We start from the raw sequence: 24,473 nt of genomic DNA on the forward strand, positions 1-24,473 counted from the left end.
CTTTTAGATAAGCCTGTGAGTAGGGCTCAAGAGTGCACTTTTGATGGCAATAAAGGGAAAATGAAGATGCGTGGCTAAAGGCTTACCAATATCATCCTTTGCCACAGCAGTGATTTCACTTGGGGTTCCTTCTCCATTTTCATTCTCAGCACTCACTCTGAAGGTATATTCCTTGCCTTCAGTCAAATCTTTTGCGGCGTACTGTAAGCTTAATGATTTCATAACATGTTGCCACTTATTGTCTTCAGTCAGGATATCTACTACATATCCGGTAATTCGGCTGCCACCATCACTGCGAGGCTTTTTCCAGGCTATGCTACAAGATGACTTAGTTACAGATATCACTTTCAGGTCCACAACTGGTCCAGGAGTTTCTAAAGCAAAGGAGAAATGATAGGTTTAAGCACCAGATAACCAAGGTAAGAGGTCACTCAAAATGATGGGGTAGTAGCCCATTTGCTTACCAGAAGCTTTGACAGCATCTCGTGTTTCACCAGGATCGCCGATGCCATACTCATTTTCAGCAAACACCCTGAAGAAGTAGGATTTTCCCTCCTCCAAGTTAGACACTCGGAAGCTTGTTTTTGAGCACTCAGTCGTCACCGTAGACCAGGACTTCCTCTCTGCGTCACGTTTTTCCACCACATAGTTTATGATGGGACTTCCGCCATCAATAATGGGAGGATCCCAGGTAATATAAGCAGAATCTTTGGATATTTCCTTAACAGTGACATTGACAGGTGGCCCGGGAGTATCTGGACAAATCATGGACAAATAAGAAATGAATATGTAAAAAATACATAAAGTACATTTTTAACATAGGATTGTTTTCTTCAAATAGACTTACCAAGCACTTTCACTACAATGGTATATTCCTTTTTACCGCAGCTGTTCTCCAGAGTCAAGATATATTTTCCTGCATCATATTTGTTCACATTTTCACAGCGCAAGAAAGTGTCAAAGTCCGTTGATTTTATGTCAAGTCCAATCCTTTCTCTTAGATTGACGTTTGGTTTAGACCAAGTTATCTTTGGAGGTGGACGTCCTTTTACTGGTACATACAATCTCATTGTAACTCCAGCACGTAATATGAGTGTTTTCCTCAAATCAGCATCGAGCTCTCCCTCAGGTGGGACTGTTTAAAATAATTTAATAGTCAAATATATTTCCAAGGACTAACCTTACCACTCTTAGTTTCTTTTTCAGAACGGATTTCTAGGTCTCTAAAAAATTCTTAGTATGATCCTCAAAACTTTTGTCAACTATTTCAACACTCTGTAGTGATTGTTGATCTTTCTATATTCTAATATCCTGTAGGCTAAACCCAAGTTTTCCCTGAAGGATCTGTACCTTCTCTCCTCCTCCTCTCACAAACCTTCCATACTCTCAAACTCTCTCTATTAAACGTAGATAATTGATTTTTTTTAAAGAATTTTTTATTTATTCATTTGAGACAGATACAGAGAGAGAGAGTAGGAGCAGTGGGAAGAGGCAGAGGGAGAGGGAGAAGCAGACTCCCCGCTGAGCAGGGAGCCTGATGTGAGGCGCCATCCCAGGACCTGGAGATCATGACCTGAGCCGAAGGCAGACGCTTAACGACTGAGCCACCCAGGCGCCCCTAGATAATTGATTCTTGGCTCTCTTCCATTCTTGTTTTTCTTTTCTATGTTCAGTGAAGCTCTCTGATGTATAATCTGGCTCTCTTTATTTCATATGGGAAGAAAAATATATAGGGGGTGAAGTATTATACCAAGTAATTCAAAATAAAGGGAGAAATGGTTATGGGAAATAAGCAAATAGAAAAATGGTGAGAAGGGAAATTAGGATGGACAGCCTGTAATTACATACTTATGAAGAAGGATGGATTAGAAGATGAAAAAAAAAAAAAAGCCCATTAGAATGACAAATAGCTCACTACTTAGTTAAAAAAAAAAACTATTTTCAGAATAAAATTCCTATGTTCCATATTCTTCTTTTGAAGACATGAATTCTTATGTAAGTATGAAAAGCTTTTCAAAGCCACAGATCAGCGTGCATTCCATTTGGTCTGTGTAGGATATCATAAAGTACCAACCCAGTCTCCATTACAATGTACTCCTGGAGCTACCAACTCTAATGCTCATAAATAAACAAATCTACATAAGGGGGTTCTATACTGCCTTTTATAATATGCCTGATGAGAAAAACTCTATTTCTCCTGATAACACTTACTTAAGATGTCCTTGGGACGGTGTTTGTCTGGCACATCACTGGGGTCGCTGTATCCAATCTTATTAACAGCATACACGCGGAACTGATATTCTGTGTCTTCCATTAGGCCAGTAACCTCAAAGCGGGTTTTCTGTAGCTTCTCTGGTAAATTGCACCTCACCCAGTTATCAGAGTCAGCTCGTTTTACTTCAACAAGGTAGCCAATGATAGGGCTACCACCGTCATAGGCTGGCTTGCCCCAAGATAGACTCACAGAGCTACGGGTCATATCGTATACTTTAGGAAAAGCTGGTGGGCCAGGAGGATCTGAGGATAAATAACAGAAAAATTTCATTAAAATCTCATTCTTGGTTGTTCAGGGTTGATTATAACATAAGATATGGGACTCTTTCATGAAAACTTACACAGAGGGTCCTGGGCATAAGCAGCTTTGGATGCATCACTGGGTTTCCCTGGTCCGGCCTTATTTATAGCTGTAACTCGGAACTCATATTCAGTGCCTTCTTGGAGACCTGTTGCTTTTATTGTTCTTTCTATAACAGGTTTTCTGTTGACTTTAGTCCAGTTAACTGCCTGGGTTTCTCGCTTTTCAACCAAATAGCCAGTAATGGGTGAGCCGCCATCATCTGCTGGTGGTTTCCAGCTTACCGTCATGTGATCTTTGGTTATGTTGCTAATAACAGGAGGATCACAGCGCCCAGGTGGGTCTGCAGAGATTGATTGAAAAGTTAATATGCCAGTCTAAAAGGTAACCTTTAAAAAGTCAAATGAAAAACTCAAGGAAAATGTTCCTACCATATGGGTTTTTAGCAATCGCTGGTTCAGTGAAGATTGGATCACCCACACCATATTTATTCTCAGCACAAATTCGGAACTGATATTCATGGCCCTCTATGAGTTTCTCCACACTGCAGCTGGTGATGGGCACTGTAGCCGAGACTTGTGCCCAGTTGGGTCTGCTTGTTTCACGTTTGTCAATAACATAGTTGGTGATTTCTGAGCCTCCATCTTCAAGAGGAGGTTCCCAAGAAAGCATTGCACGATCTGCATACATTTTGTTGATTTTAACAGATGCTGGAGGACCCGGTTTATCTGAAAGAATAAGAAAGATAAGTGAAGTTTTCCACTAACACATGTGAAATGGGGAATGAGCAGACTGCAGGTCTGGAGACCTGACTGCAGTCTTTATGTTGGCATTAACTTCCTGTAGGACCTTGGAAAGTACATAATTTTTCAGAATCTTAATTTCCTTATATGTAAAATATGTAACTGGAATATATGACTTCTAATGCTCTTTTCAGCCTAAAAATGCCATTACCCCATGATGAGAATAATTCTCTGATTACAAACGATACATCATTATGTATCTTTTCTCACATATGATTTTGTAAATTCTATTACCTCACATCAACCGAAGTAAAATATGAGATTCTAAATAAGCACTATAGTTACCTAACACTTTAAGCTTAATGGTGGCTGATTTGGAACCACTTGAATTTTCAGCAGTAATGGTATAGTCGCCCGAGTCCTTTAGGTTCACACTGAACAGCTCCAGGGTGCATAGGTTCCGCTTCATGGCCATCTTTATGCCTTCTGCTGGTTTCAATAGTGTGCCCTCCTTCTTCCAAGAGACGGTTGGCATTGGTTTACCAAAAACAGTAGCATCCAGGCAAACATTAGTTCCAGCTTTCACGGTAAGCAAAGATTTCATAGCCACACTCAGTTCTATCCTGGGAGGAACTGGGAAGAAAGAAGATCAGGATTTAATGTAAGCAAAGCTATATTATGTCATTCTTGTTAATAAAAGTAGGAAATTCATAGGCTCGGTCTCTTTCGAGATGGGATTTTTACAAGTAACATTTATTATAAAAGAATATAGGTTTGGGGGCTCCTGGGTGGCTTAGTCGGTTAAGCATCCGATTCTTGATTTCGGCTCAGGTTGTGATCTTGGGGTCCTGAGATCAAGCGCTGCATCAGGCTCCGTGCTCAGCGAGGAGTCTGCTTGAGATTCTCTCTCTCCCTCTGCCCCTCCCCCCTGCTTGCACTCTTTCTCTCTCTCTAAATAAATCTTAAAAAAGAATATAGGTTTAATATAGGAATTTGATAATGCTGAAAGTATAAAGAAAAAAGTAAATTATCTTCCATAATTCCAACATCCTTAAATTTTCACTATTATCGTTTGGTGCATTTCCTTGTCATCTTTCTGTGCCTATGTATGGTTGAAATTACATGGTCCTCACAGTTTTGTATCTGTTTTTTTAGCTTAACATGTTATTAAGATTTTCCATAATCATAATTTTTAGTTGTCTGTATACAAAATACTTATCATTTTACTTGTTTTTTTCCTCCCGTGATATATATTTTGTTTTTCATTAGGAGAAATATACATCATGAGTACTTTCTGTTGAGTATCATAGGCAAAGGTGGAATCTTACCATTTTCTGCCTGGATGGTCACTGGATCAGAAGGTTCAGAGGGCTGGCTAATGTTTATTGCAGTCTTGGCAATTGCTCTAAATTGATACTGAGCATTCTCTTCCAAGCCAGTGACTGTATACTCTTCCTGGGGAATCTGGTGAGGTGAGGTATTGCACCGTACCCACTTATCACCAGGAAGTTTGCAAGCTTCTACAAAGTAGCCAATAATTTTGCTGCCTCCATCGTGTTTTGGACGAGCCCAGATGAGGGATACAGTACTCTTGGAAACATCAATAACTTCAGGCTTTCCAGGAGGATCTGAAACCAAAAGAGGTATTCTCAGCATTTATCTTAACAGCAGAAGTTATAAACTTCCATATTTCACATCATCACCCAGAAATATTCAGAATCTCTCTGAATAGAATAATCCTCAGAGACCCTGAGATTTAAATATGCTACTGTAATATTAACAAAAATTACTCACCAATTGGCATTCTTGCAGTTACGTATTCTGTTGGTTTGCTGGGTGGGCTGGATCCAGCTTTGTTTAGTGCATAGATTCTGAATGAATACTCAAGACCTTCTACAAGGCCAGCACAAGGATATTCAGTTGACCGGACAGGGGTATCATTAGCTTTCACCCAGAGCAAACTGTTTCTTTCCTTGCGTTCAATCAGATAACCGGTAATGGGACTCCCTCCATCACTGTCTGGTCTGTCCCATGCCACAAATATGCAGTCTTTGTTGACTTTAGTGACCCGTGCGTTCTTCGGTTCACTAGGAACACCTAGAGAGGAAGACAAGGGAAACGTCAGGTTTTTTTCTTAAGTAACAGACTGGAAAGAAAACAAAATTTTTTTTTTCTCCCTGAAAGAAACCTACCAAACGGGAACTTAGCCAGCATCTTTGGAGATGTGAGAGGCTCTGAAATGCCAAATCGATTTTCAGCACGGACCCGGAAGATATACTCCTGGCCTGGGATCAGTTTTCCAACTCTGCAGGAAGTTTTTGTCACTGAGGCGAGCGCTGTCACCCAGTCACCTCGGCTCACGTCACATTTCTCCACTATGTAATTGGTGATGTTACTGCCTCCATCCTCCAGAGGAATGTGCCATGACAGGGAGCAAGCATCAGCGTCTATGTCAGAAATGTCAAACGGAGGCTGAGGGGGCCCAGGAGCATCTGCATAAACCAAGAGAAAGAAATATAAGAACAGGGATTTGATAGGAAAAAAATGTTTCTGATCTTCATATTTAGATAGCCATTTGTCTAATGCTTAACCTACCCATGACGATAATTTTGACTTTCTGAGTGTCTGTCCCGGAACTGTTCTCCGCGGTGAGGCTGTAGTACCCACTGTCTTTCCTAGTAACATCTTTTATGATCAGGATTGAAGAGGCGTCTGCTTTATGCACTGCCAGGTGGCTGGAAGTGACAACGTCATCTTCTCCTTTCTTCCATTTACAGATTGGATGAGGCTTTCCATACACATGGGCTTCAACTCGGAGTTTCTTCCCAGCTTTAATAGTAATTTGCTCTGGCATAAGGATCTTTGGAGGCACTAAAAGTAAAACGAAAATTCATTACATTTGTCGGGAGGATGGATCTCCTCTGGTGGGGAACTCTACAGGTGTTTCTCAAACTGTGGGTGGCAACCCATTAATGGCTTCAAATTCATGTTTGCATTACAGCCAATATTTTTAAAAAATAAGATTGAACCAAATAGAAAATATGAGAGTCCAGTCTGGATGTGAGAAGAAAATTCTAATGAACTTTTATCATGTGATAAAAGGAGACAGTGACCACTTACACAGCTGTTCTTTGGCTTCATACACTCCTTCAGCTTCCCTTGGTAAACTGACTCCAACAGCATTTCTGGCCGCTACTCTAAATTTATACTTCTTTCCTTCCTTTAGGCCAGTGACAACAAGGCTGAGATCTTTAACCACCGAGTATTCTGTCCAGCGATCTGCAGGCTGCTCCTCTTCCCTGTAACTAATGATGTAGCCATTGATTTTAGCGCCTCCATCACGCAGGGGAGGTAGCCAGGCTAATGCAGCACTGTTCTTGGTCATTTCAGTAACTTCTAGTTTCCTTGGGGGATCTGGCTCGCCTAGAAGAAAAATGTGATTTAGAAAAACTGTCCAGGTACACTAATCCAAACTCTTTGTTACTCTACCTAAATGCTGGAGTGTGCCACTTGCTTGGAAGCATCTGGAAACTGGAGCTCAGTATGTTGAATGTGAAAAGTACAAGATGAGGCAGATTAAAACACTCTTCAGTGAGTGAGTTAGAGATTTATTTGGGCTGCTTGGGTTTCTACAAATTAAAGCCCTTTTGGTGTGGCAGATGAACATGTTTCAGTATCTTGACCTTGCTCAGGGAGGAGGTTGGAGTTAAAAGGAGGAAAAAGGACAGTGCTTACTCAGAGGATCTGATGCAAGCACTGGTTTGGGGACGTCAGCTGGCACGCCAGGGCCATATTCATTGACAGCAGTGACTCTGAAGAAGTACTCGTTCCCAGGGATGAGGTTGGTGACTTGGAAGCTCGTTTTCTTGACTTCCGGGGTAACTGTTGACCACGTCTTTCTCTCTGCCTCACGCTTTTCCACGATATAATGTGTCACTTGGCTCCCACCGTCATTCTCAGGAGGGGCCCAGGAAATGTGGCATGACGTTTTAGTGACATCTGAAACTTTTAAATCAGTCACAGGTCCGGGAGTATCTGTAAAGAACCACAAAACCAGATATATGTGTCTCCTCAGCCTTCTTAACTGACGTGTTTCTGAAGGTGAAGAAGGAGCTTGTTAGCAACCCACCTAATACTCTGACATTCACAAACACGGCCTTTTCTCCTGCTGGGTTCACAAGTGTCAAGGAATATTTTCCTGAGTCGTCGCGGGTGGAATTGGGGATGACAAGGAAGGCCATAGTGTCAACCAGATCGACTTGTCCTTTTCTGACCACGTTGTCAATACCCACTCTTCGCCAAGTGACTTTAGGAGCTGGTCTTCCTCTCACTATGGCAAATAGTCGGATAGGGCATCCCGCCCTCACTGTGACAAGTTTTCTCATGCTGGCATCCAAATCAATCTCTGGAGGTTCTGCAAATGACATGAAAACCATTAGTTGACTCTTCAGAACGTGGGGAAATCATGGGAGAAGTGTAGAGTGAATGAATCCTAGGATAAATCCTAGGTCTCACCTAGGATTTCTTTAGGCTTAATAGCATCCTTTAGTTCTGCAGGGCGCCCAATGCCAGCTTGGTTTTGGGCACACACCCTGAACTCATATTCCTGGTTTTCATCCAAGCTGGTAACAGTGAACTCCATGCGAACAAGTTGTGCTGCAGCATTGCACCTTTTCCAGCCTTCATCAGGTGATGCATCTTCTCGTTTTGGTCTCATTTCCACAACATATCCAATTATTGGTGCGCCACCATCATACACTGGTTTTCCCCATCCAAGAGTTATGGAACTTTTGGTTGTGTCGACCACTTTGAGATTGGTTGGTGGACCAGGTGGTTCTGAAAATAATAAATATATAAGAATGAATTTACCTGTCAATAACTCCTCCTGGTGATACTCTAATGTGTAGTTTATTTTATAAAGTAGTCCATTCTCAGTTAATCAAAGATAGGACATGCAACTTCTCAGTCACTGAGTCCTTATTTTCCTTCATAAATTTAGAATCTACTGTTGTTTGTCCACTTTAGGTGATGTGGTAAAAGATCTATTTGGAAAAATACTGGCTAAAGTTTTGATGGCATGGATTTAACTTATTTGTCTAACACCTCTGTGCTCGAGATTAAGAATTGCTGTGATATCAGAAAAAGCAAGAACATCATACCTATGGGGTCTTTTGCCACCACTGGCCTTGAGGGCAAGCTTGGTTCTCCAATTCCAATTTCATTTTCTGCCTTGACACGGAACTGATATTCATGTCCTGGGAGGAGGTTCTGTACTTTGAGACGTCTCTCGGGGATTGCACTCTTGTTAACAGGGACCCATCGTACTGAATGTTTTTCCTTTTTCTCCAAAAAGTATCCTGTGATGGATTTTCCACCATCATATTCAGGTGGATTCCACACCACAGTCATCTCTTCTTTGCTTACTTTGGTGACTTCTGGGGGATCCGGGCGACCAGGTCTATCATATTTGGTTTTTGCAATGACTGGTTTACTTTCCGTTGGAGGCCCTGTGCCTATTTTATTTTCTGCACGGACTCTGAAAATATATTCATTTCCTTCTATGAGACGTGTTACTGTAGCACCAGGTGTTAAGACATTAGCAGAATAGGTAGACCAAACCATTCTCTTACTCTCACATTTTTCTAGAATATAATTTTGGATTTCACAGCCACCGTCATCCTCCGGTGGATCCCAGCGAAGAGTACAGCGATCACTGGACACATCAACAATTTTCAGATTTCTTACAGGACCAGGCTTATCTAAAACATTGACAGTGGCATAGGCCACAAAACTGCCAGCCGTGTTAGTTGCTGTAATTACGTATTTACCGCCATCACTTCGCTTTGCTTTAGAAAGCGAAAATTTGGATGAATCAGCACTGGTATCAATCTTGACCCTTGGTGATCTTGTTAAGTCTGTAGCATCTTTGTCCTTGGTCCATAAAACTTCTGGGAATGGTTTGCCTCTAACACCTGCCTCAAGTCTAATGGTGTCCCCTGCTTTAACCGTTAGCACACCACTTAATTTCAGATCAAGTACTGGTTTCTGTAAGTCTTCCTTCACAACAACTTCCTCTGTCTTCACCCAGTCACTTTCCCCACCTTCATTCTTTGTTTGCACCCTGAACTCATAAATCTGGTTTTCAACACATCTGTCAACCATGTATTGGGTTTCTTTAATGCTTCCTTTATGTACTCTTTCCCATTCATCAGAGCCCTTCAGCCTCCTCTCAACATGATAGGACAGATTTGGGCTACCACCATCATAATCAGGCCGCCGCCACTTGAGATAGACAAATGTCTTTCCTTTATCTGCAATGTGAAGGTTTTCGGGCTCACCTGGTCTATCAATAGGGTTAATAGCCAGAATTGGAGTTTTTGTTTCAATGGTTGGGCCAACACCTACTTTATTCTCTGCACAAACTCGGAAATAGTATTCATTGTTGGCTAAGAGGTTGGCCTTAATTAATCGCTTAGTGGCATCTGAAGCAACAATTGACCAGCCTTTCTGGTTTGGTTTGCGATATTCCACTATGAAATTTGTTATTTCTGAGCCACCATTATCTAATGGGTTTTCCCAAGAAATTGTACAGTTCTCTTTGGTTACGTTGCTAACCCTTAAATTCTGGCAAGGCCCAGGTCTGTCAAGAACATTAACAATGGCAGCACCTTGGGCATGCCCACTGGTATTCTTAGCTGAGATAATATACTTGCCATGATCAGTTCTAACAGCTTCTTTAATTTGTAACTCAACATGAGGTAGATCATGAATTATGTCAACCCGCTTTTCTCGGACCAATACTTTGCCTTCCTTGGACCAAGTTATGTCTGGATCAGGTCTGCCTCTGACTCGAGCAAGAATGTGGATAGTTTGGCCCACTCTAACGGTAATAACATCACGACAAGTAACATCAAGTTCTACTTCTGGAGGGTGAAGGATGTCTTTTGCAATCACAGATTCTGCTAGTTCTCTTGGCTCTCCCTCTCCCACAATATTAGCTGCCTTTATACGGAATCTGTACTCATTTCCTTCAATTAGTCCAGGTACCCTAAAGGCACACTGCCTAATGAATTCGTCTTTATTAATCCTATTCCACTGTGTTGTACCAGGTTTCTGACATTCTACTACGTAGCCTAGAATGGGGCTACCACCATCACTAAGAGGCTTTGTCCACACCAAGTCAGCTGTTTCTTTGGTCTTGTCTTTCAGTTTCGGATTAATAGGTGGTCCAGGTGGTTTGATGGGCCGGCAAGCTTTTATTGGGTCAGAACTTGGCGATGGATTGCTTAGTCCTGCAAGATTTTCAGCAAAAACCCTAAACTCGTATGTATTTCCTTCATACAGTCCAGTCACTCTAAATTTCAGGTCAGCTATGGGTGTTTTGTTGACTCTCACCCATTTGCCAGTTATTTCTCGACGTTCCACATAGTAACCAGTTATTGGACTGCCACCATCAGATTTTGGCAGAGTCCAAGACACTGTTGCAGCATTTTCAGTAATGTCAGTAACCACTGGTTTACCAGGAGGAGATGGAGGACTAAACTTATGTTTAGCAACGGTAGGTACGGAGTCAAGGGGAGGACCAACACCCATCTTATTCTCTGCTCTGACTCGGAAAATATATTCACAGCCTTTTTGCAGGTGTGGGATTTTCAGCTTTGTCTTACTGCTTCCTGATGAGACAACACCCCATGTGCCTTTCCTTGTATCTTGTTTCTCAACAATATAATTTATCACAGGGCTTCCTCCATCATCCTTAGGTGGCTGCCATGAAATAGTCATATATTCAGGGGTAACATCCAGAATATTAATAGGACCTGTTGGCGGACCAGGAACATCAAGAACAGTAAGATGTACAGCTAGTGTTTTGGTGCCAGCTGCATTGGAAACTGTGATTTGGTATTCCCCAGTGTCTCTCCTTAAGCAGTTCTTAATGGTAAGTACTGATGAGAAGCTGTCAGTTTCAACTGTGTAGTGTTCATCTGTTTTGATCTCACTCCCATCGGTTGTCCACTTGGCAGTGGGAATGGGTACACCTCTTATGATGGCAGGGAACCTGACTGTAGTTCCAGCTTTTACCACAAGGCCTTCAATTAATTTCACATCTAGCTCCACGGATGGAGGCACTGGAAAGTGAACATGAGAAAATTAGATGTTGATTTTCACAGTATGAATAGTCACAATATGAATTTTAAAAAGAAAGAAAATAATAATGGCAGTCCAAAACTTACCTAGTTTTTCTTGACATTCTATTGGGATAGTTGTGTCAGGGAGACTAAGACCCACAATATTTTCAGCTTTTACACGGAATCTATAGGTCTTCCCTTGTTGCAGCCCGGTAACAACACACTCTAAGTTTGTCACAGTCTTGAACTTAATCCAGTCTTCGGTGCCCTCTTCTTGATACTCGACCAAATATCCAGTGATTGGAGAGCCACCATCACGATCAGGCTTATTCCAAACAAGGGAGACTTCAGTCTTGTCGACATCTACATGGTGTAAGTTTTTGGGTGGCCCTGGGGGATCTTTTCAAAAGAAGAAGTTATGATGAATGAATAATATTCTCAAAGACAGTCAGAGCAAACCTTTGTATCCAGAGAAAGCAACTTACGTAGAGGATCCAGAGCCTTGATGGGTTTAGGTGTTTCAACAAAAGGACCTCGTCCATACTGGTTCTCGGCAGCTACCCGGAAGAGATACTGATTGCCTTCAGTAAGGTGTTTAGCCATGTGACTCTTTTTCTTGGATGTAGCTGAAAGAGGTGACCACTGGGCGCTGGCAACATCTCTCCTCTCAACCACATAATTTGTAATAACAGAACCACCATCATCCAGTGGTTCCTTCCAAGTAAGGTAACAAGAATCTTTCCTAATTTCACTGACTTCCAGATCTCTAGGTGGCCCCGGCTTATCTGAAAGTGTTAAATAATGAAGTTATAATAAGTGATTTAACCCAGTAACAGCTCAAAATGTATCAAAATTTATTTTTCAATATGTTATTACATTAAATATGTAAGTATGAAAATTCGCACCTAATACGAGGACTTTTACTGAGACAGTTTTCGAACCAGCTGGATTCTCCACTGTTAAAGAATAAATTCCACCATCTTCATGGGCAGCGTTAGGAATTTCAAGTTTGCTACCAACTGGAGTAACATCAATTCTTGCTTTAGTCGGAGCCTCTCTGTCTCCTTTTTTCCAAGTTACTTTTGGGAATGGCACTCCTTTGATGACGGCACTAAGTCTTAGAGTATCACCAACTTTTATGTGTTGTTCTCTTGCCATGTTGGCATCAAGAATCAACTCAGGGGGTTCTGGAATAAAGCAAATAGTACTTTCAGATTTGATTTGTTCATGTATTTTACAATGAAGCATATACAACGAGACACCTATCTTCTTTGCTATTATAGCTGAGAAGATTTTACTCACCAAGTCTGTCTTTTACTAGCACTGGCTCGGGAACATAAGCTGGATCCGATTCACCAGCTTCATTGACTGCCATTACTCTGAACTTATAGGTTTGACCATCCCGAAGACCAGTGACTTTATATTTAGTTTCAGGACATGACTCAGGAGTGTGATTAGCTCTCTTCCACTCTTCATCTCCAACTTTCTGGTACTCAACAATATAACCCAGAATCTTGCTCCCACCATCATGACGTGGTGGCTGCCAGGTTAGATCAACTGAATTGCATGTTGTATCAATTGCTTCAGGATTAACAGGTGGACTTGGTTTAGCTATGTAATAAAAGAAAAAAAAAAAAAAGGAGCTAGAACATAGCCGAAAACAAAGTCGGGTAATGTGAAAACACAAATGAATGCTTTAATACTATACCAATTGGATCTTTAGCAAAGACTGGTTTGGATGGTGGGCTTGGGTCTCCAATTCCAATTTCGTTTTCTGCAGCAACCCGGAATTCATACTGACACCCTTCTAGAAGATCAGGAACCCTGAATTTAGTGTATGGATGGATGGGCTCTTTGGTAACTCTAGCCCATCGTTTAGACATAGTTTCCCTCTTTTCCAGGATGTAGTTTGTGATGGGCTTTCCTCCATCATTTGGCTTGTTCCAGGTTACTAATGCAGAGTCTTTGGTAACTTCTATAACAATTGGCTGCTCAGGTGCATCAGGAACCCCTACAGCAAACATTAGCAGAGTGCGTTAGAAATGTAATTTTTCCTATTAACAATATTCAACACTGAATCACTAAAAAGAAATGTAATGCATACTGAAATGATCTTTGGCTTTCATTGAATCAGACACCAGAGGATCACTTATTCCATACAGGTTTTCAGCATATATCCGGAAAATATAATCTTTTCCTTCAAGGAGTTTAGAAACTTTGCATGTTGTTTTAGCACTTGCAGATGTCACAGGCATCCAAATGTCTTTGCCCACTTCCTTCTTCTCAATAATGTAATTGGTAATTTCACTGCCTCCGTCATCTAAAGGTGGCTTCCAAGAGATAACCATGTAATCTTTGGTCACCTCATCAAAAATAACCGGTCCTACTGGTGGTCCAGGACGGTCTGCAGAAAGAAAGAGAAAGCACAGCCCAAAATGTTATTTCCCCTTCTGCTTTGGAGAGAACAGAATCTCTCTTCTTCTTGCTAAATGATACTTACCAACAACATTGACTTGACAGAAACCTTTCCTAGAGCCTGTACTGTTCTCCACAACCACACAGTATTTGCCAGTATCTGAACGCTTGGCCTTGATCTTCTCTAGAGCAAGTGTTGTCGGAGTGGTCTTTATGTGAGTGCGATCATCTTCTAGCACATCGGCTTCATCTTTGAACCAAGTAATTTTAGGCTTCGGTTTGCCTGAGTAACGGCCAGTGAGGGCAAAAGCTTCACCAACCCGAACTGTGAGCTTATCTCTGAAGTCGAGGTCAAGCGTTGGAGGAGCTGAAATTTTAATTATAAAGGCAAGTCAGTTTTACTCATGTCTTACGGCAAATCTGTAAGTGTACAAGTTTTCAAAGTATGAACTGCATTAGACACATACCCAGGTCATCCTTGCAAGTGATTGGCTTGGTACAAAATGATGGTTTGCCTTGTCCAACAATATTCACAGCACTGACACGGTACTCATAGGTATCACCTTCTTTTAAGCCTTTAACAGTGTATTTTCTGCTAAGCAAGTTGTCCTTTGTAACCTTGTGGAACTTCTCAGTTCCAATGAGTCGGCTTTCTAGGACATAGTTAATAATTTCTGATCCACCATCATACTTAGGAGGATTCCAAGTCAGAGTAACAGAATCTTTAGTAACTTCTTTGACTTCCAAGTCTTCAGGACGCTCTGGTACAGCTGCAAGTAAAATAAAGAATTACAGTGAAAAAAAAAATGTCATGTTAAAAATGTAGTAAATCATAGTAAATGATACTTTTGGAGGACTGCACTTAAACATTAAATTATTTGCTTTGATAAGTAATAGAAGGCTCTTACCATAGAACTATTAGAGTTAAAAAGGGACACAATCCAGTGTAATTTCCTCTGATAGTTGAGGCCAAATCATTTAAGAAAGTTGTCCAGAGTTAGGAAAATACTTCATATTCATGCCATTAAGTGCGAAATTTAAAAAAAAATAGTGTAGTAAACATGAAAGGATTTGAAGAATCCTATATTCCCAAAATGTCTTTCACAATCACATTCAAACACTACCAACATCAGATTGAGCATTTGTCTGCTGAATGCTTGTCAAAGGAATGAAATGTTTGGCGCCTAAACACATATTTTGTCACCATCCTCTTTTACTAAATGAGTGAAGAACTGATTTAGGATGAAATTGTTTTAAATTGCACTTACTTATTGGCTCTCTGATGACAAGTGCAGTTGGTGTCTCAGTAAATGGGCCTATGCCAACACTGTTTTCTGCTGCAATTCGGAAAAAGTAGGCTTTTCCTTGAATGAGACCCTGGACAGTAGCATTTTGCCGGGTAACTGTATATGTCACTGGGGTCCATGCTCTGCGGTCAGATTCACGCTTCTCAATGACATAATTGGTGATTGGAGAGCCTCCATCATCTTCTGGAGAAAACCATGTCAGTTTGCAGGAGTCATTGGTTAGGTTGTGAGCCTGGAATGGTATTCCAACAGGACCTGGCACGTCTGGAAATAAGAGGAAATAATTTCTAGTTGTTTGTTTTCAATTAACAACAGGGCTCAATATTTGTTACCCTCTGTTTTTAAAAAGGAGACAAAAATGTTACAAATAAGATTTTGTGCCTATTGATTTTTTTCTTCCCCACGGTATCTATATTCAACCATATTTTTAAATGAAGTACATTTATAGTAATTACTGTTTGCCAGTGTTTTAGTAGAAGCTAATGTGTGCGTGTGTGTGTATATATATATATAACATATGGGCATTTATATATGTATATTTATACTTTTTTTGTGTGTGTGTGTAATTTGTAAGTCAGATAGGAGGGAGTTGCTGGAAGGCACAGAAGGAGACAGGAGAAGGGGTGGCCATGGCTACTTTCTGTATCTAGTTTACCCTCCAGGGAGGAAAGGGAGGGAGAGCTTTTTCTAGGTGACTAGTAAATCAATAAGCAGCACAGGAGTCCCCACATCTCAGAAGGACCTTTGAGAGGGTTGGAATTCAATCTTGAAAGGGTACTGGTTCTCAAGATAAAATAACAGGTGTTTAGGAGCTTGAAAGTAACCTAAAAGCTTGTAGGACTATTGGTCCATGGGATCTTTTTCCTCATGCCATTTTCATTAATGAAAACATAACATGTTTACATAACATTAATTATGTTCAATAGAGAGCCAGTTATTTTTCACATAAAAACTCATTGTTTGGAGTTTGGTTGTGCCTAGAGACATACTGAGAGAGAAATCTGAGTGGGAGGGCTTCACTTTTCTAGAGCAAATCACTAGAATTAAGCGGCCAGCAAGAGGCACGAAAAAGCCTTGTAGAGTTCACCTCTATATTCAGTGACTAGAAATGTAATATTGATAATCAAATATGATGCTTTTCAATTAGAATACTGAAACCCTTCACAGAGATTTTTGCTTTATTATAATTAGCAAAGAAGGATACACTGTCATGATGTGAAATTGATCAACCTTAGTAAATTATTAGATATTCATGTACATTTGCAGGAAAGTTGCTTTTATGAAAACTATAAAACATAGTAAGTGCTAATGGTGGTGTGTTATGTAAAAAGGCAATATACAAAACCTTGTTATAAAAAACTTTTTATATAACATAAAAATATAACTTTTTAATGTTATATAAAAAGGCAACATATAAAACTATAGGAGTACAACAATATAAAATATGAACAAGACAAAAAAAGAGGAAAGATATTTAAATGCGGTCAGTGGGATTGTGGGTGATTTTTCTTATTTTCTTTCTTTTTTTTTTTTTTTATTACGTTCAGTTATTTTCCAAAATATTTTTAACATAAGTTTTATTATAACATAGCTTTGCTGTAGATGAAGTAAAAATGTTATTTTTAAAAGCCGCATGGACAAATTAAAGGTATTTACCTAGTACATCAACGATAATGGTCTTCTTTCTTTCTCCCCCTGCATTTTTGGCAAGAAGAGAATAGACACCTTGGTGGCTCCTCTGGCAATTCTTGATGACCATGGAGGAGCTAATGGCTGTGGTCTCAATGGTAGCTTCTTGAGGTAATGCTCTTTCATTCATGTTCCAGGTGACAGTTGGAGGAGGTTTTCCAGACACATATGCGATTATACGGATCACCCCTCCAGCATGGACCACAATTCTGTCTCTGACACTGGCATCTAGCTGAAGGTCAGGTGACACTGGAACACAATCGAAAATTACAAATGTGGTTTTCATTCCCAATCCAAAACACAAATATGGATAAAATAACAGAAGGGTGAATAATTACCAATTCTGTCCTTCATTTCAATGACATCTGTGACTTCTCCAGGTTCTCCAATGCCGGCAATGTTGACTGCTCTAACTCTGAATTTGTAGAAAGCTCCTTCTTTTAACCCTGTCACAACAAGCTTTGTTCCTCTCACTTCTTTATCTTTACCCTAGGGAAGGATCACCTGCATTCAGTTCTTTGTAGCTTCTTGTTTTAATGGCTTTCTAAAGTATAACCAACAGCATATTTAACTACTCTGTTTGGGAAAACTGTTGCCAGATTAGGTTTTGGGGATCAGATATTACAGGTAAACACTGAATGAAAGGTCTTGCCAGGAATTGTGTTTTTAATAACGGCAATATAACTTAACTTTTGATTGAATTTTTGACATAACAGATGTTTGGATTATCAGTTGTAATTATGTTTTTTTTTTGATTTCTTAATAAAAAATACAAATAGAAATTAATGGAATTCAAAATAACAGCTACACTTTTAGCTTATTTATAATATATTTCCATAATGCCAAGAGTTAGCTACCTGTTCCCATTCTTCTTTTCCTTCTTCTTTATATTCAACGATGTATCCGGTTACTTTGGATCCACCATCTTTTAGTGGGGGAGACCACTCCAGATCCACAGATGATTTAGTCCAATCTGTGACTTTGGGAATGGGAGGACCAGGAGGGGCTGGAAAGAACCAATATACATTAGTATTCTTGACTTTTCCATGGCACTTTGCGGGGGTGGGGGCCGGTGGAAGGGGGGAAGGAATGGTTTCAAGGCTTACCAATTGGATCTCTAGCAGTCACTGGGTCTGATGGCAGACTTGCAGGACCCATGCCAGCAGCATTGATGGCATACACACGGAACTGATAATCAGAACCTTCGATAAGACCAGTCACTTTATAAGAAACACCCAAAGTCATGGCTTTGATAGGATCTCGGTTAACTCTCTTCCATCTCTTTGAAGTGGTGTCTTTTATTTCTAGCCAGTATCCTGTCACAGGAGAGCCTCCATCATATTCTGGCTCTTCCCAGTTGACAGTCATGGAGTTGCGAGTCACGCTGCTAACTGTTGGTTTATCTGGTGCTCCAGGGACAGCTATGGAAAAGAAATCACACTGATTTCTAAGAAATTATGAAAAACAACAGATAAGAGTGATTTTATATGTAAAACGTAGTCCTACTTACAGAAGAGGTTTCTTGCTGTTTCAGGTTCACTGTCAAGAGGTTCCCCAATGCCAAATTTGTTCTGGGCCATGATTCGGAATACATATTCATGGCCTTCTAGCAATTTGGGAATTGTGTATGTGCACTCTTTAGGTTCACTGGAGACACGCACCCAGGTCTTCCTGTTAGCCTCTCTCTTCTCAATTACATAGTTTGTTATCTTAGACCCTCCATCATCCAAAGGTGGAAGCCAAGATAATGTCATTTGAGCTGCTGAAATAGATTCAAACTTTATTGGTCCCACTGGAGGGCCAGGACGACCTAAAATGGTTTTAAAAAGGAAAAAAAAATATTAGAAGAATGGTTTTAAAGCCAAATAATATATTTAGGAACAGAAAAACATGTAGTTTTAATGAAGCCACGCTATCTTTACCGAGGACATTCAGTCTCATCTCCTTTGATGCTGTTCCCAGATTATTCACAGCTGTGATGGTATATAAGCCAGTGTCACTCCTGCGACACTGTGGAATAACTAAGGTGCAAGTATCATCCACCACCAGTTTGTTGACGTGGGTGTCATAGAGAACAGGCTCTTTGTTGTCAGGCTTCCTAGGAGGAGCTTTGAACCAGGTCAGTGTCGGGAATGGCACACCTTTAATTTTGGCCACAATGTTAACGTCGGTTCCTTCTTCAACCTCCATGAATTCTTTTAGCTCAATTGATGGTGGGCCTAGATTATTAAAAAAAAAAAAATAGGTGGTCACTAGCGACAGAAAGTAGAATTTACAGTGCCTATAAAGCTATTTGTATCTACTGTAGGCAGGCTTCATAGCCCAGCCCAATATAAAGAACAGATTTGATTTTAATTTATACCAGTTTGGAGAGCAGGTATATGTAGTCATCATCCTTTATTGGACCTACATGTGGCTATGTAATCAGCTGTTGCCTCTCTCTTACCTGGTGTTATTATGCATGTAGATACTGAAAAAGGGCAGAGAGAAGTGAAGATTGTAGTAGCTTAGGCTTAGGAGTTCTTTCATGTATTCCCTTTAATATACATGCATATTTCCTTAAATATGCAGAGTTATGAGAGGACTTACTATTTTTATTCTGAGAGAACTCCCTTTCTAAGAAATATAACTGCTAGTAGAGGCAAAGCAACTTTCCCTTTTTCCATGAATCTAGTAGAAGAATATGCAAAGAGGGTAGTGACTACAACCCTCCCAATTTTAGAAGAACTGAATAAACACACAGCAACAGGGATGATAACAATAAGAGAGGAAGACTTATTACCATATTTGTCTATTCATGTATTAAAATGGATGTATCTTTTTCTTAGAGAAAAAGAAACTTGATTGTGAAGATAGATAAGTGGGCTCAGAAGTTGCTAAGCAAATAACTGCTTACTTTCTTTCCCTTTTGAGGATCATGCAGAAAATTATAGTAAGGAAATTCCAAACATCATCTCCTTCAAATAAGGGAAAGGTAATACGTAAGGAAATATGATAATTATGTAGAAGTTGAAGGAATGAGAGATTAATACGCCCATGTTCACACTCGACTCACAGTAGTCTCCGGATGTACAGATATTTCTCTTTTTACTTTGGACTAATATTAAATTTCTAGGAAAGCATTCCTAAAGAGAACATTCTCAGTGAATATGCTGGGACTTACAAGTCTGGTCTTTGACAGTCACTGGGCCCACAGTGGCTGAAGGTTTGCTGACTCCTGCAATGTTGACAGCCTTGACTCTGAATTCATATTCGCCACCCTCGATGAGGTCTTCAACAGTAAATTCTAGTTCTTCCACATCACGCTTATTGCACTGTTTCCATGCTTCTTTCTTTTTCCCAGTAGGGTCCCATGCAAGGCACTCAACAATATAGTGGGTGACAGGGGAGCCCCCATCATTCTTTGGGGGTTTCCATGATAGGTGTACTGTGTTCTTTGTTATGAGGCCAATCTTGAGTTTAATGGGAGGATCAGGAGGATCTTTAAAAATAGGTAAAGGAAGGATTAAGCACTGTTTATAATAATATATTTCAAATTTGAGAAACTATTTTAATCTCAGATTTTAAAAAAACTTACATATTGGATCTCTGGCCGTGGTCCTCTGAACGGTTTCCGCAGGTGCACCAATACCGAAACGGTTTTCTGCACGCACACGGAAGAAATACTGCTGTTCAGAGATGAGATCAGGAACCACAAATGTGGTGCTTCCACAGTTTGGATTGACTTTAGTCCAGGCTTTTCCATCAATAGTCTTCTTCTCTATAACATAACCTTTGATTCTGTCTCCTCCATCATCATCTGGCATCTTCCATGTGAGTCTGCAACTACCCCTTGTGATGTCACTGACTTTCAGATCTTTGGGTGGTCCTGGTACATCTGTTGGATGCAAGTCACCATATAAACAATGGCACTTTGTTTAAAATAATTTGTTCTTCTTCTGTGGTCACTTTTAAAGTCTTTCTTACCCATGACTTTGACTCTGCAATGTGCTGTCTTCTGTCCTGCTTTATTCTTGGCTGTGATGCTGTATTTGCCTGAGTGAGATCGTTTGCATTCCGGAATTATAATTACTGATGAGTTTTCAGCAGTCTCCAGCTACAAAGAAAACAGTAGTCATACATCAGATGAGATAAGAGCAGTACCGCAGTCAACTATATTCTGAATCACTTCTATTTTTTCTTTTTACCTGTGCATCCTCGGGTATATCATGAACTCCATCCTGTTAGAAAAGAAGATGATTGTAGTGTTAATATTCCTTAGAGTGATTCAATGGGAGACCCAGAAAATTATATTTTTCTTACCTTCACTGCCTTCTTTGCCTTTCCATCAAATTCCCACGATGATTTTGGTGTTGGGCGTCCCCTGATGACAGCAGGAATCCTAATTTGGGAGCCAGCTTGACAGACCAGACAGTCTTGTGCTCCAATGTCAATAAAAACTTCTGGTACCTCTGCAATACCATGAATAATATAACAGGATTTAGCTTACTTTTTTAAAAAAAGTAAGTGGCTTATCTTCGGGAAATTACCTTCATAATCAGATCAAATGAATACATAAATTCAATAAAAGATGAGTACCTTGAATATCAGTGGCGGGGATCTCTCCAGTTGTATCACTTGGTTCAGATTCACCGGCTTCATTGACAGCTTTCACTCTGAATCTGTACTTGCGGAGTTCTTTCAGATTTGGCACCACACATTCACAGGTGGTTAGCAGTTTGTCTGGCTCATTTACTCTTTTCCAGTCAGTACTGCCTTCTTCTTGCATTTCTACGATGTATCCTTTGATCGGACTGCCACCATCTTTGGCTGGAGGTTTCCATGCTAGAGAGATGCTGGACTTTGTTTTATCTTTGACCTCTGGGCAAGAAGGTGGCCCAGGTGGATCTAAGAAGAAGAAGAAAAAAAAGTTTATCAAATTTGGAAGCCAATGGAATGCCAGATTTAATCTACTAAATATTAAAGTAGGAATTCTGAAAGAATACCTTCCAGAGAAGAGAATATAAGAAATAGTCTCTTTTCATTTCGCATTAATGTGAAAACAAAATAAGCAAACAACTAACTGGGATTAAAAAGACTATACACGATCTCTAGGTAGATCTATATTGTATTTATACACAATTGGTGAAAAGCTATTTTAAGATCCCTTTGAAGAGACTCTGCAATATTCTCTACTAAAAACTTATTTTAATTTACCTTCAAATTAAAAACAAATGATTTCATCATTAGCTGGTAAACCTTTGAACACAAACTAATGTATGCCCTTTAGGGATGAGGTCGATGCATAACCATCCTGTACGTTCTTGACAGTGCTTTACCATTAAAGTCTTTTTAACCCTCGCTCTTCCTCTCTAGTGCCTAGCACAGTTCCTTGCACATAGCACACATTCAGTACGAGCTTGCTGAATGAACAGTTCATTATATATATATGCTCCATGTAGAACTTAGAGCATTTCAATCTTTTTAACAGGTAGCTGAATATTTTTTTTTGACAGAGACTCTAATCAGATACATAGCAAATATAATTAATCATTAAGGCCATATTTTAATTTTTGAACTGATCTGCTAAATCTTTTGGAAGAATTTTTTTTCTTTTATTCGACCTCATGGACTGTGCTTGAGAATCTTGTATCTTTGGTCAATATATATTATTGAAAAGTTAACATTTTGCCTTTCATTGAACTCTCAACTAGAGGGTTTCTTTAGGGAGGGAGATAATTTTCATAGTATCTAATGGGATAGGGGTATGGAACAGAGAGGAGCTTATAGTCCAGGGTCTTCAGCATTGTGATAGGCTTAAGCCAACAATTTAAAAACTATATGATTTTACATACGTGTATACATATGCATATGTATACACACATATAGCTGTGTGTAGTGTGAATGTATGTCTAAACGTATACACATATATGTACTTCTGATACTCTATGTAAGTATGGGGCTTTTACTTTAATAAATAATTTGGCATAAAAAATGCAAGAAATTTAAGAGCAGAATTATCCATTTAGTGGCTTTGCTCTTTGTAAACTCCAGAAATGGAAGCATACTTACATATAGGATCTCCTGCAACAGCTGGATCTGATGGTTCACTGGGAGGACCAACTCCGGCAGCATTTATTGCCATTGCTCTGAACTGGTATTTAACACCTTCAATCAAGCGGGGAACGTTAAATTCCACATCTTTCAATCCCACTTTGGTTATTGGTGCTCGGCTAACACGTGACCAGTAGGCACCTCCCTCTTCTCTCTTCTCCAGCCAGTAGCCAGTAATTGGAGAGCCGCCATTGTCCAGAGGAGGGGTCCAGCTCACAAGCATCGACCCTTTGGTGCGCTCCAGAACTTTTGGTTTTCCCGGAGGCCCAGGAGGGCGGAAGGGATCTTGAATGACAACTTTATCTGATTTGCAGTCATCACTGATTCCATATTTATTCACTGCCCTAACTCGGAACTCGTACTGACCGTTGGGGATAAGTTTCCAGACCTAGAAATCAGATGAATAGTGATTTCTTAAAGACAACATACTTATGTTGATTTCACTTATTTTAAAATTCAAGTTCTTTTCCTAGGGAAGACTATAAAAAGAAATCTGTTAAAATCAAGTAAATGTATCATTTAAAAATACATAGACTCAAATGTGGAGAAAGCATATGCAAGTAATAAATCATTGAACACTACATAAAAAACTTAATGATGTACTATATGTTGGCTAATTGAATTTAAATAAATTAAAAAAATAAGAATGTGTGTATTTATTATACCTATTAGTGGATCTCTCAAATAAAAGAGACTTGGTTTACCAAATAGTATTTACTACGTGGCCTTATGTGCATGGTCCTAGAAACTACGATAAATCTTTTTATGTGCAGTTTTGAGTTTAATCATTAAATTCCAAGGTTATGCCAGAATGGTGTTAATTCAGAGTCGTGTCCTTTTAATCTGTATAAGAAAACATTTAGAATAGTTTACCCCATATTTCCTCTCTACAGCAGTGTTGGTGACTTCTTCCCATTCACTTTTCTTCCTGCTTGCATCACGTTTGTCAATGATATAATGGGTGATTTCACTGCCACCATTGTCTAGAGGGGCATCCCATGTCAAGTAGCAGGATTCAGCTTTAATATCCGTAACAGCAAGATTTCTTGGTGGTGATGGACGATCTGGAAAGGAACCCAGAGAGGAGAATGAGAAGACAATTTTTAAACAGACACTGGACTTCGTTTTGAGCTAAGAAAGCGGGTCCCTTACCATATACTTCCACATGAACATTTCGGAACACCGAGCCCAGGCGATTGGAAGCAGTAATGGTGTAAGTGCCCTTGTCTTCCCGGACTGCTTTGGGAATGATAATCTCGGTTTTTGCCTCACTTCGGGATACTTCCTCCTTGGTTATCTTAAGTGCATCAGTGGGTTTTTCGATCACAGTTTCATTCTTGGACCATTCAATCTTAGGCATCGGAAGGCCTGTCACATCTGCAGGGATGTTAACAGGCTCTCCTGCCTTAACTTTGATAGTGTCTCCTCGAACAGACAGGCGCAACTTAATAGTTGGAGGCACTGCAAAGAGAAGGGAAAGAAAAAAAAAGTCATAAGGATGTTTGCTCAACCTATGAGATAAAGG

General features: G+C 40.0%; 1 protein-coding gene across 1 annotated transcript in view; it reads right to left on the reverse strand.

Moving 5' to 3' along the window:
- The window catches only part of TTN (titin), a 269,090-nt gene that overhangs the window by 52,329 nt on the left and 192,288 nt on the right, over window positions 1-24,473 (reverse strand). Inside the window, 40 exon segments of the mRNA XM_044913684.1 lie at window positions 87-374; window positions 465-755; window positions 848-1,135; window positions 2,212-2,517; window positions 2,616-2,918; window positions 3,007-3,303; window positions 3,664-3,951; window positions 4,647-4,946; window positions 5,113-5,415; window positions 5,511-5,810; window positions 5,914-6,189; window positions 6,439-6,741; window positions 7,054-7,353; window positions 7,448-7,732; window positions 7,834-8,154; window positions 8,478-11,444; window positions 11,550-11,843; window positions 11,930-12,229; window positions 12,350-12,631; window positions 12,747-13,055; window positions 13,153-13,455; window positions 13,549-13,848; window positions 13,945-14,226; window positions 14,327-14,629; window positions 15,128-15,430; window positions 16,823-17,104; window positions 17,194-17,344; window positions 17,713-17,861; window positions 17,962-18,276; window positions 18,366-18,665; window positions 18,778-19,074; window positions 20,019-20,336; window positions 20,433-20,732; window positions 20,822-20,951; window positions 21,043-21,075; window positions 21,158-21,306; window positions 21,434-21,742; window positions 22,907-23,336; window positions 23,822-24,012; window positions 24,101-24,409. Coding sequence (XP_044769619.1) covers window positions 87-374; window positions 465-755; window positions 848-1,135; window positions 2,212-2,517; window positions 2,616-2,918; window positions 3,007-3,303; window positions 3,664-3,951; window positions 4,647-4,946; window positions 5,113-5,415; window positions 5,511-5,810; window positions 5,914-6,189; window positions 6,439-6,741; window positions 7,054-7,353; window positions 7,448-7,732; window positions 7,834-8,154; window positions 8,478-11,444; window positions 11,550-11,843; window positions 11,930-12,229; window positions 12,350-12,631; window positions 12,747-13,055; window positions 13,153-13,455; window positions 13,549-13,848; window positions 13,945-14,226; window positions 14,327-14,629; window positions 15,128-15,430; window positions 16,823-17,104; window positions 17,194-17,344; window positions 17,713-17,861; window positions 17,962-18,276; window positions 18,366-18,665; window positions 18,778-19,074; window positions 20,019-20,336; window positions 20,433-20,732; window positions 20,822-20,951; window positions 21,043-21,075; window positions 21,158-21,306; window positions 21,434-21,742; window positions 22,907-23,336; window positions 23,822-24,012; window positions 24,101-24,409 — 13,755 coding nt within the window.

The sequence above is a fragment of the Neomonachus schauinslandi genome, chromosome 3, assembly GCF_002201575.2.
Source record: "Neomonachus schauinslandi chromosome 3, ASM220157v2, whole genome shotgun sequence".
NCBI lineage: Eukaryota > Metazoa > Chordata > Mammalia > Carnivora > Phocidae > Neomonachus > Neomonachus schauinslandi.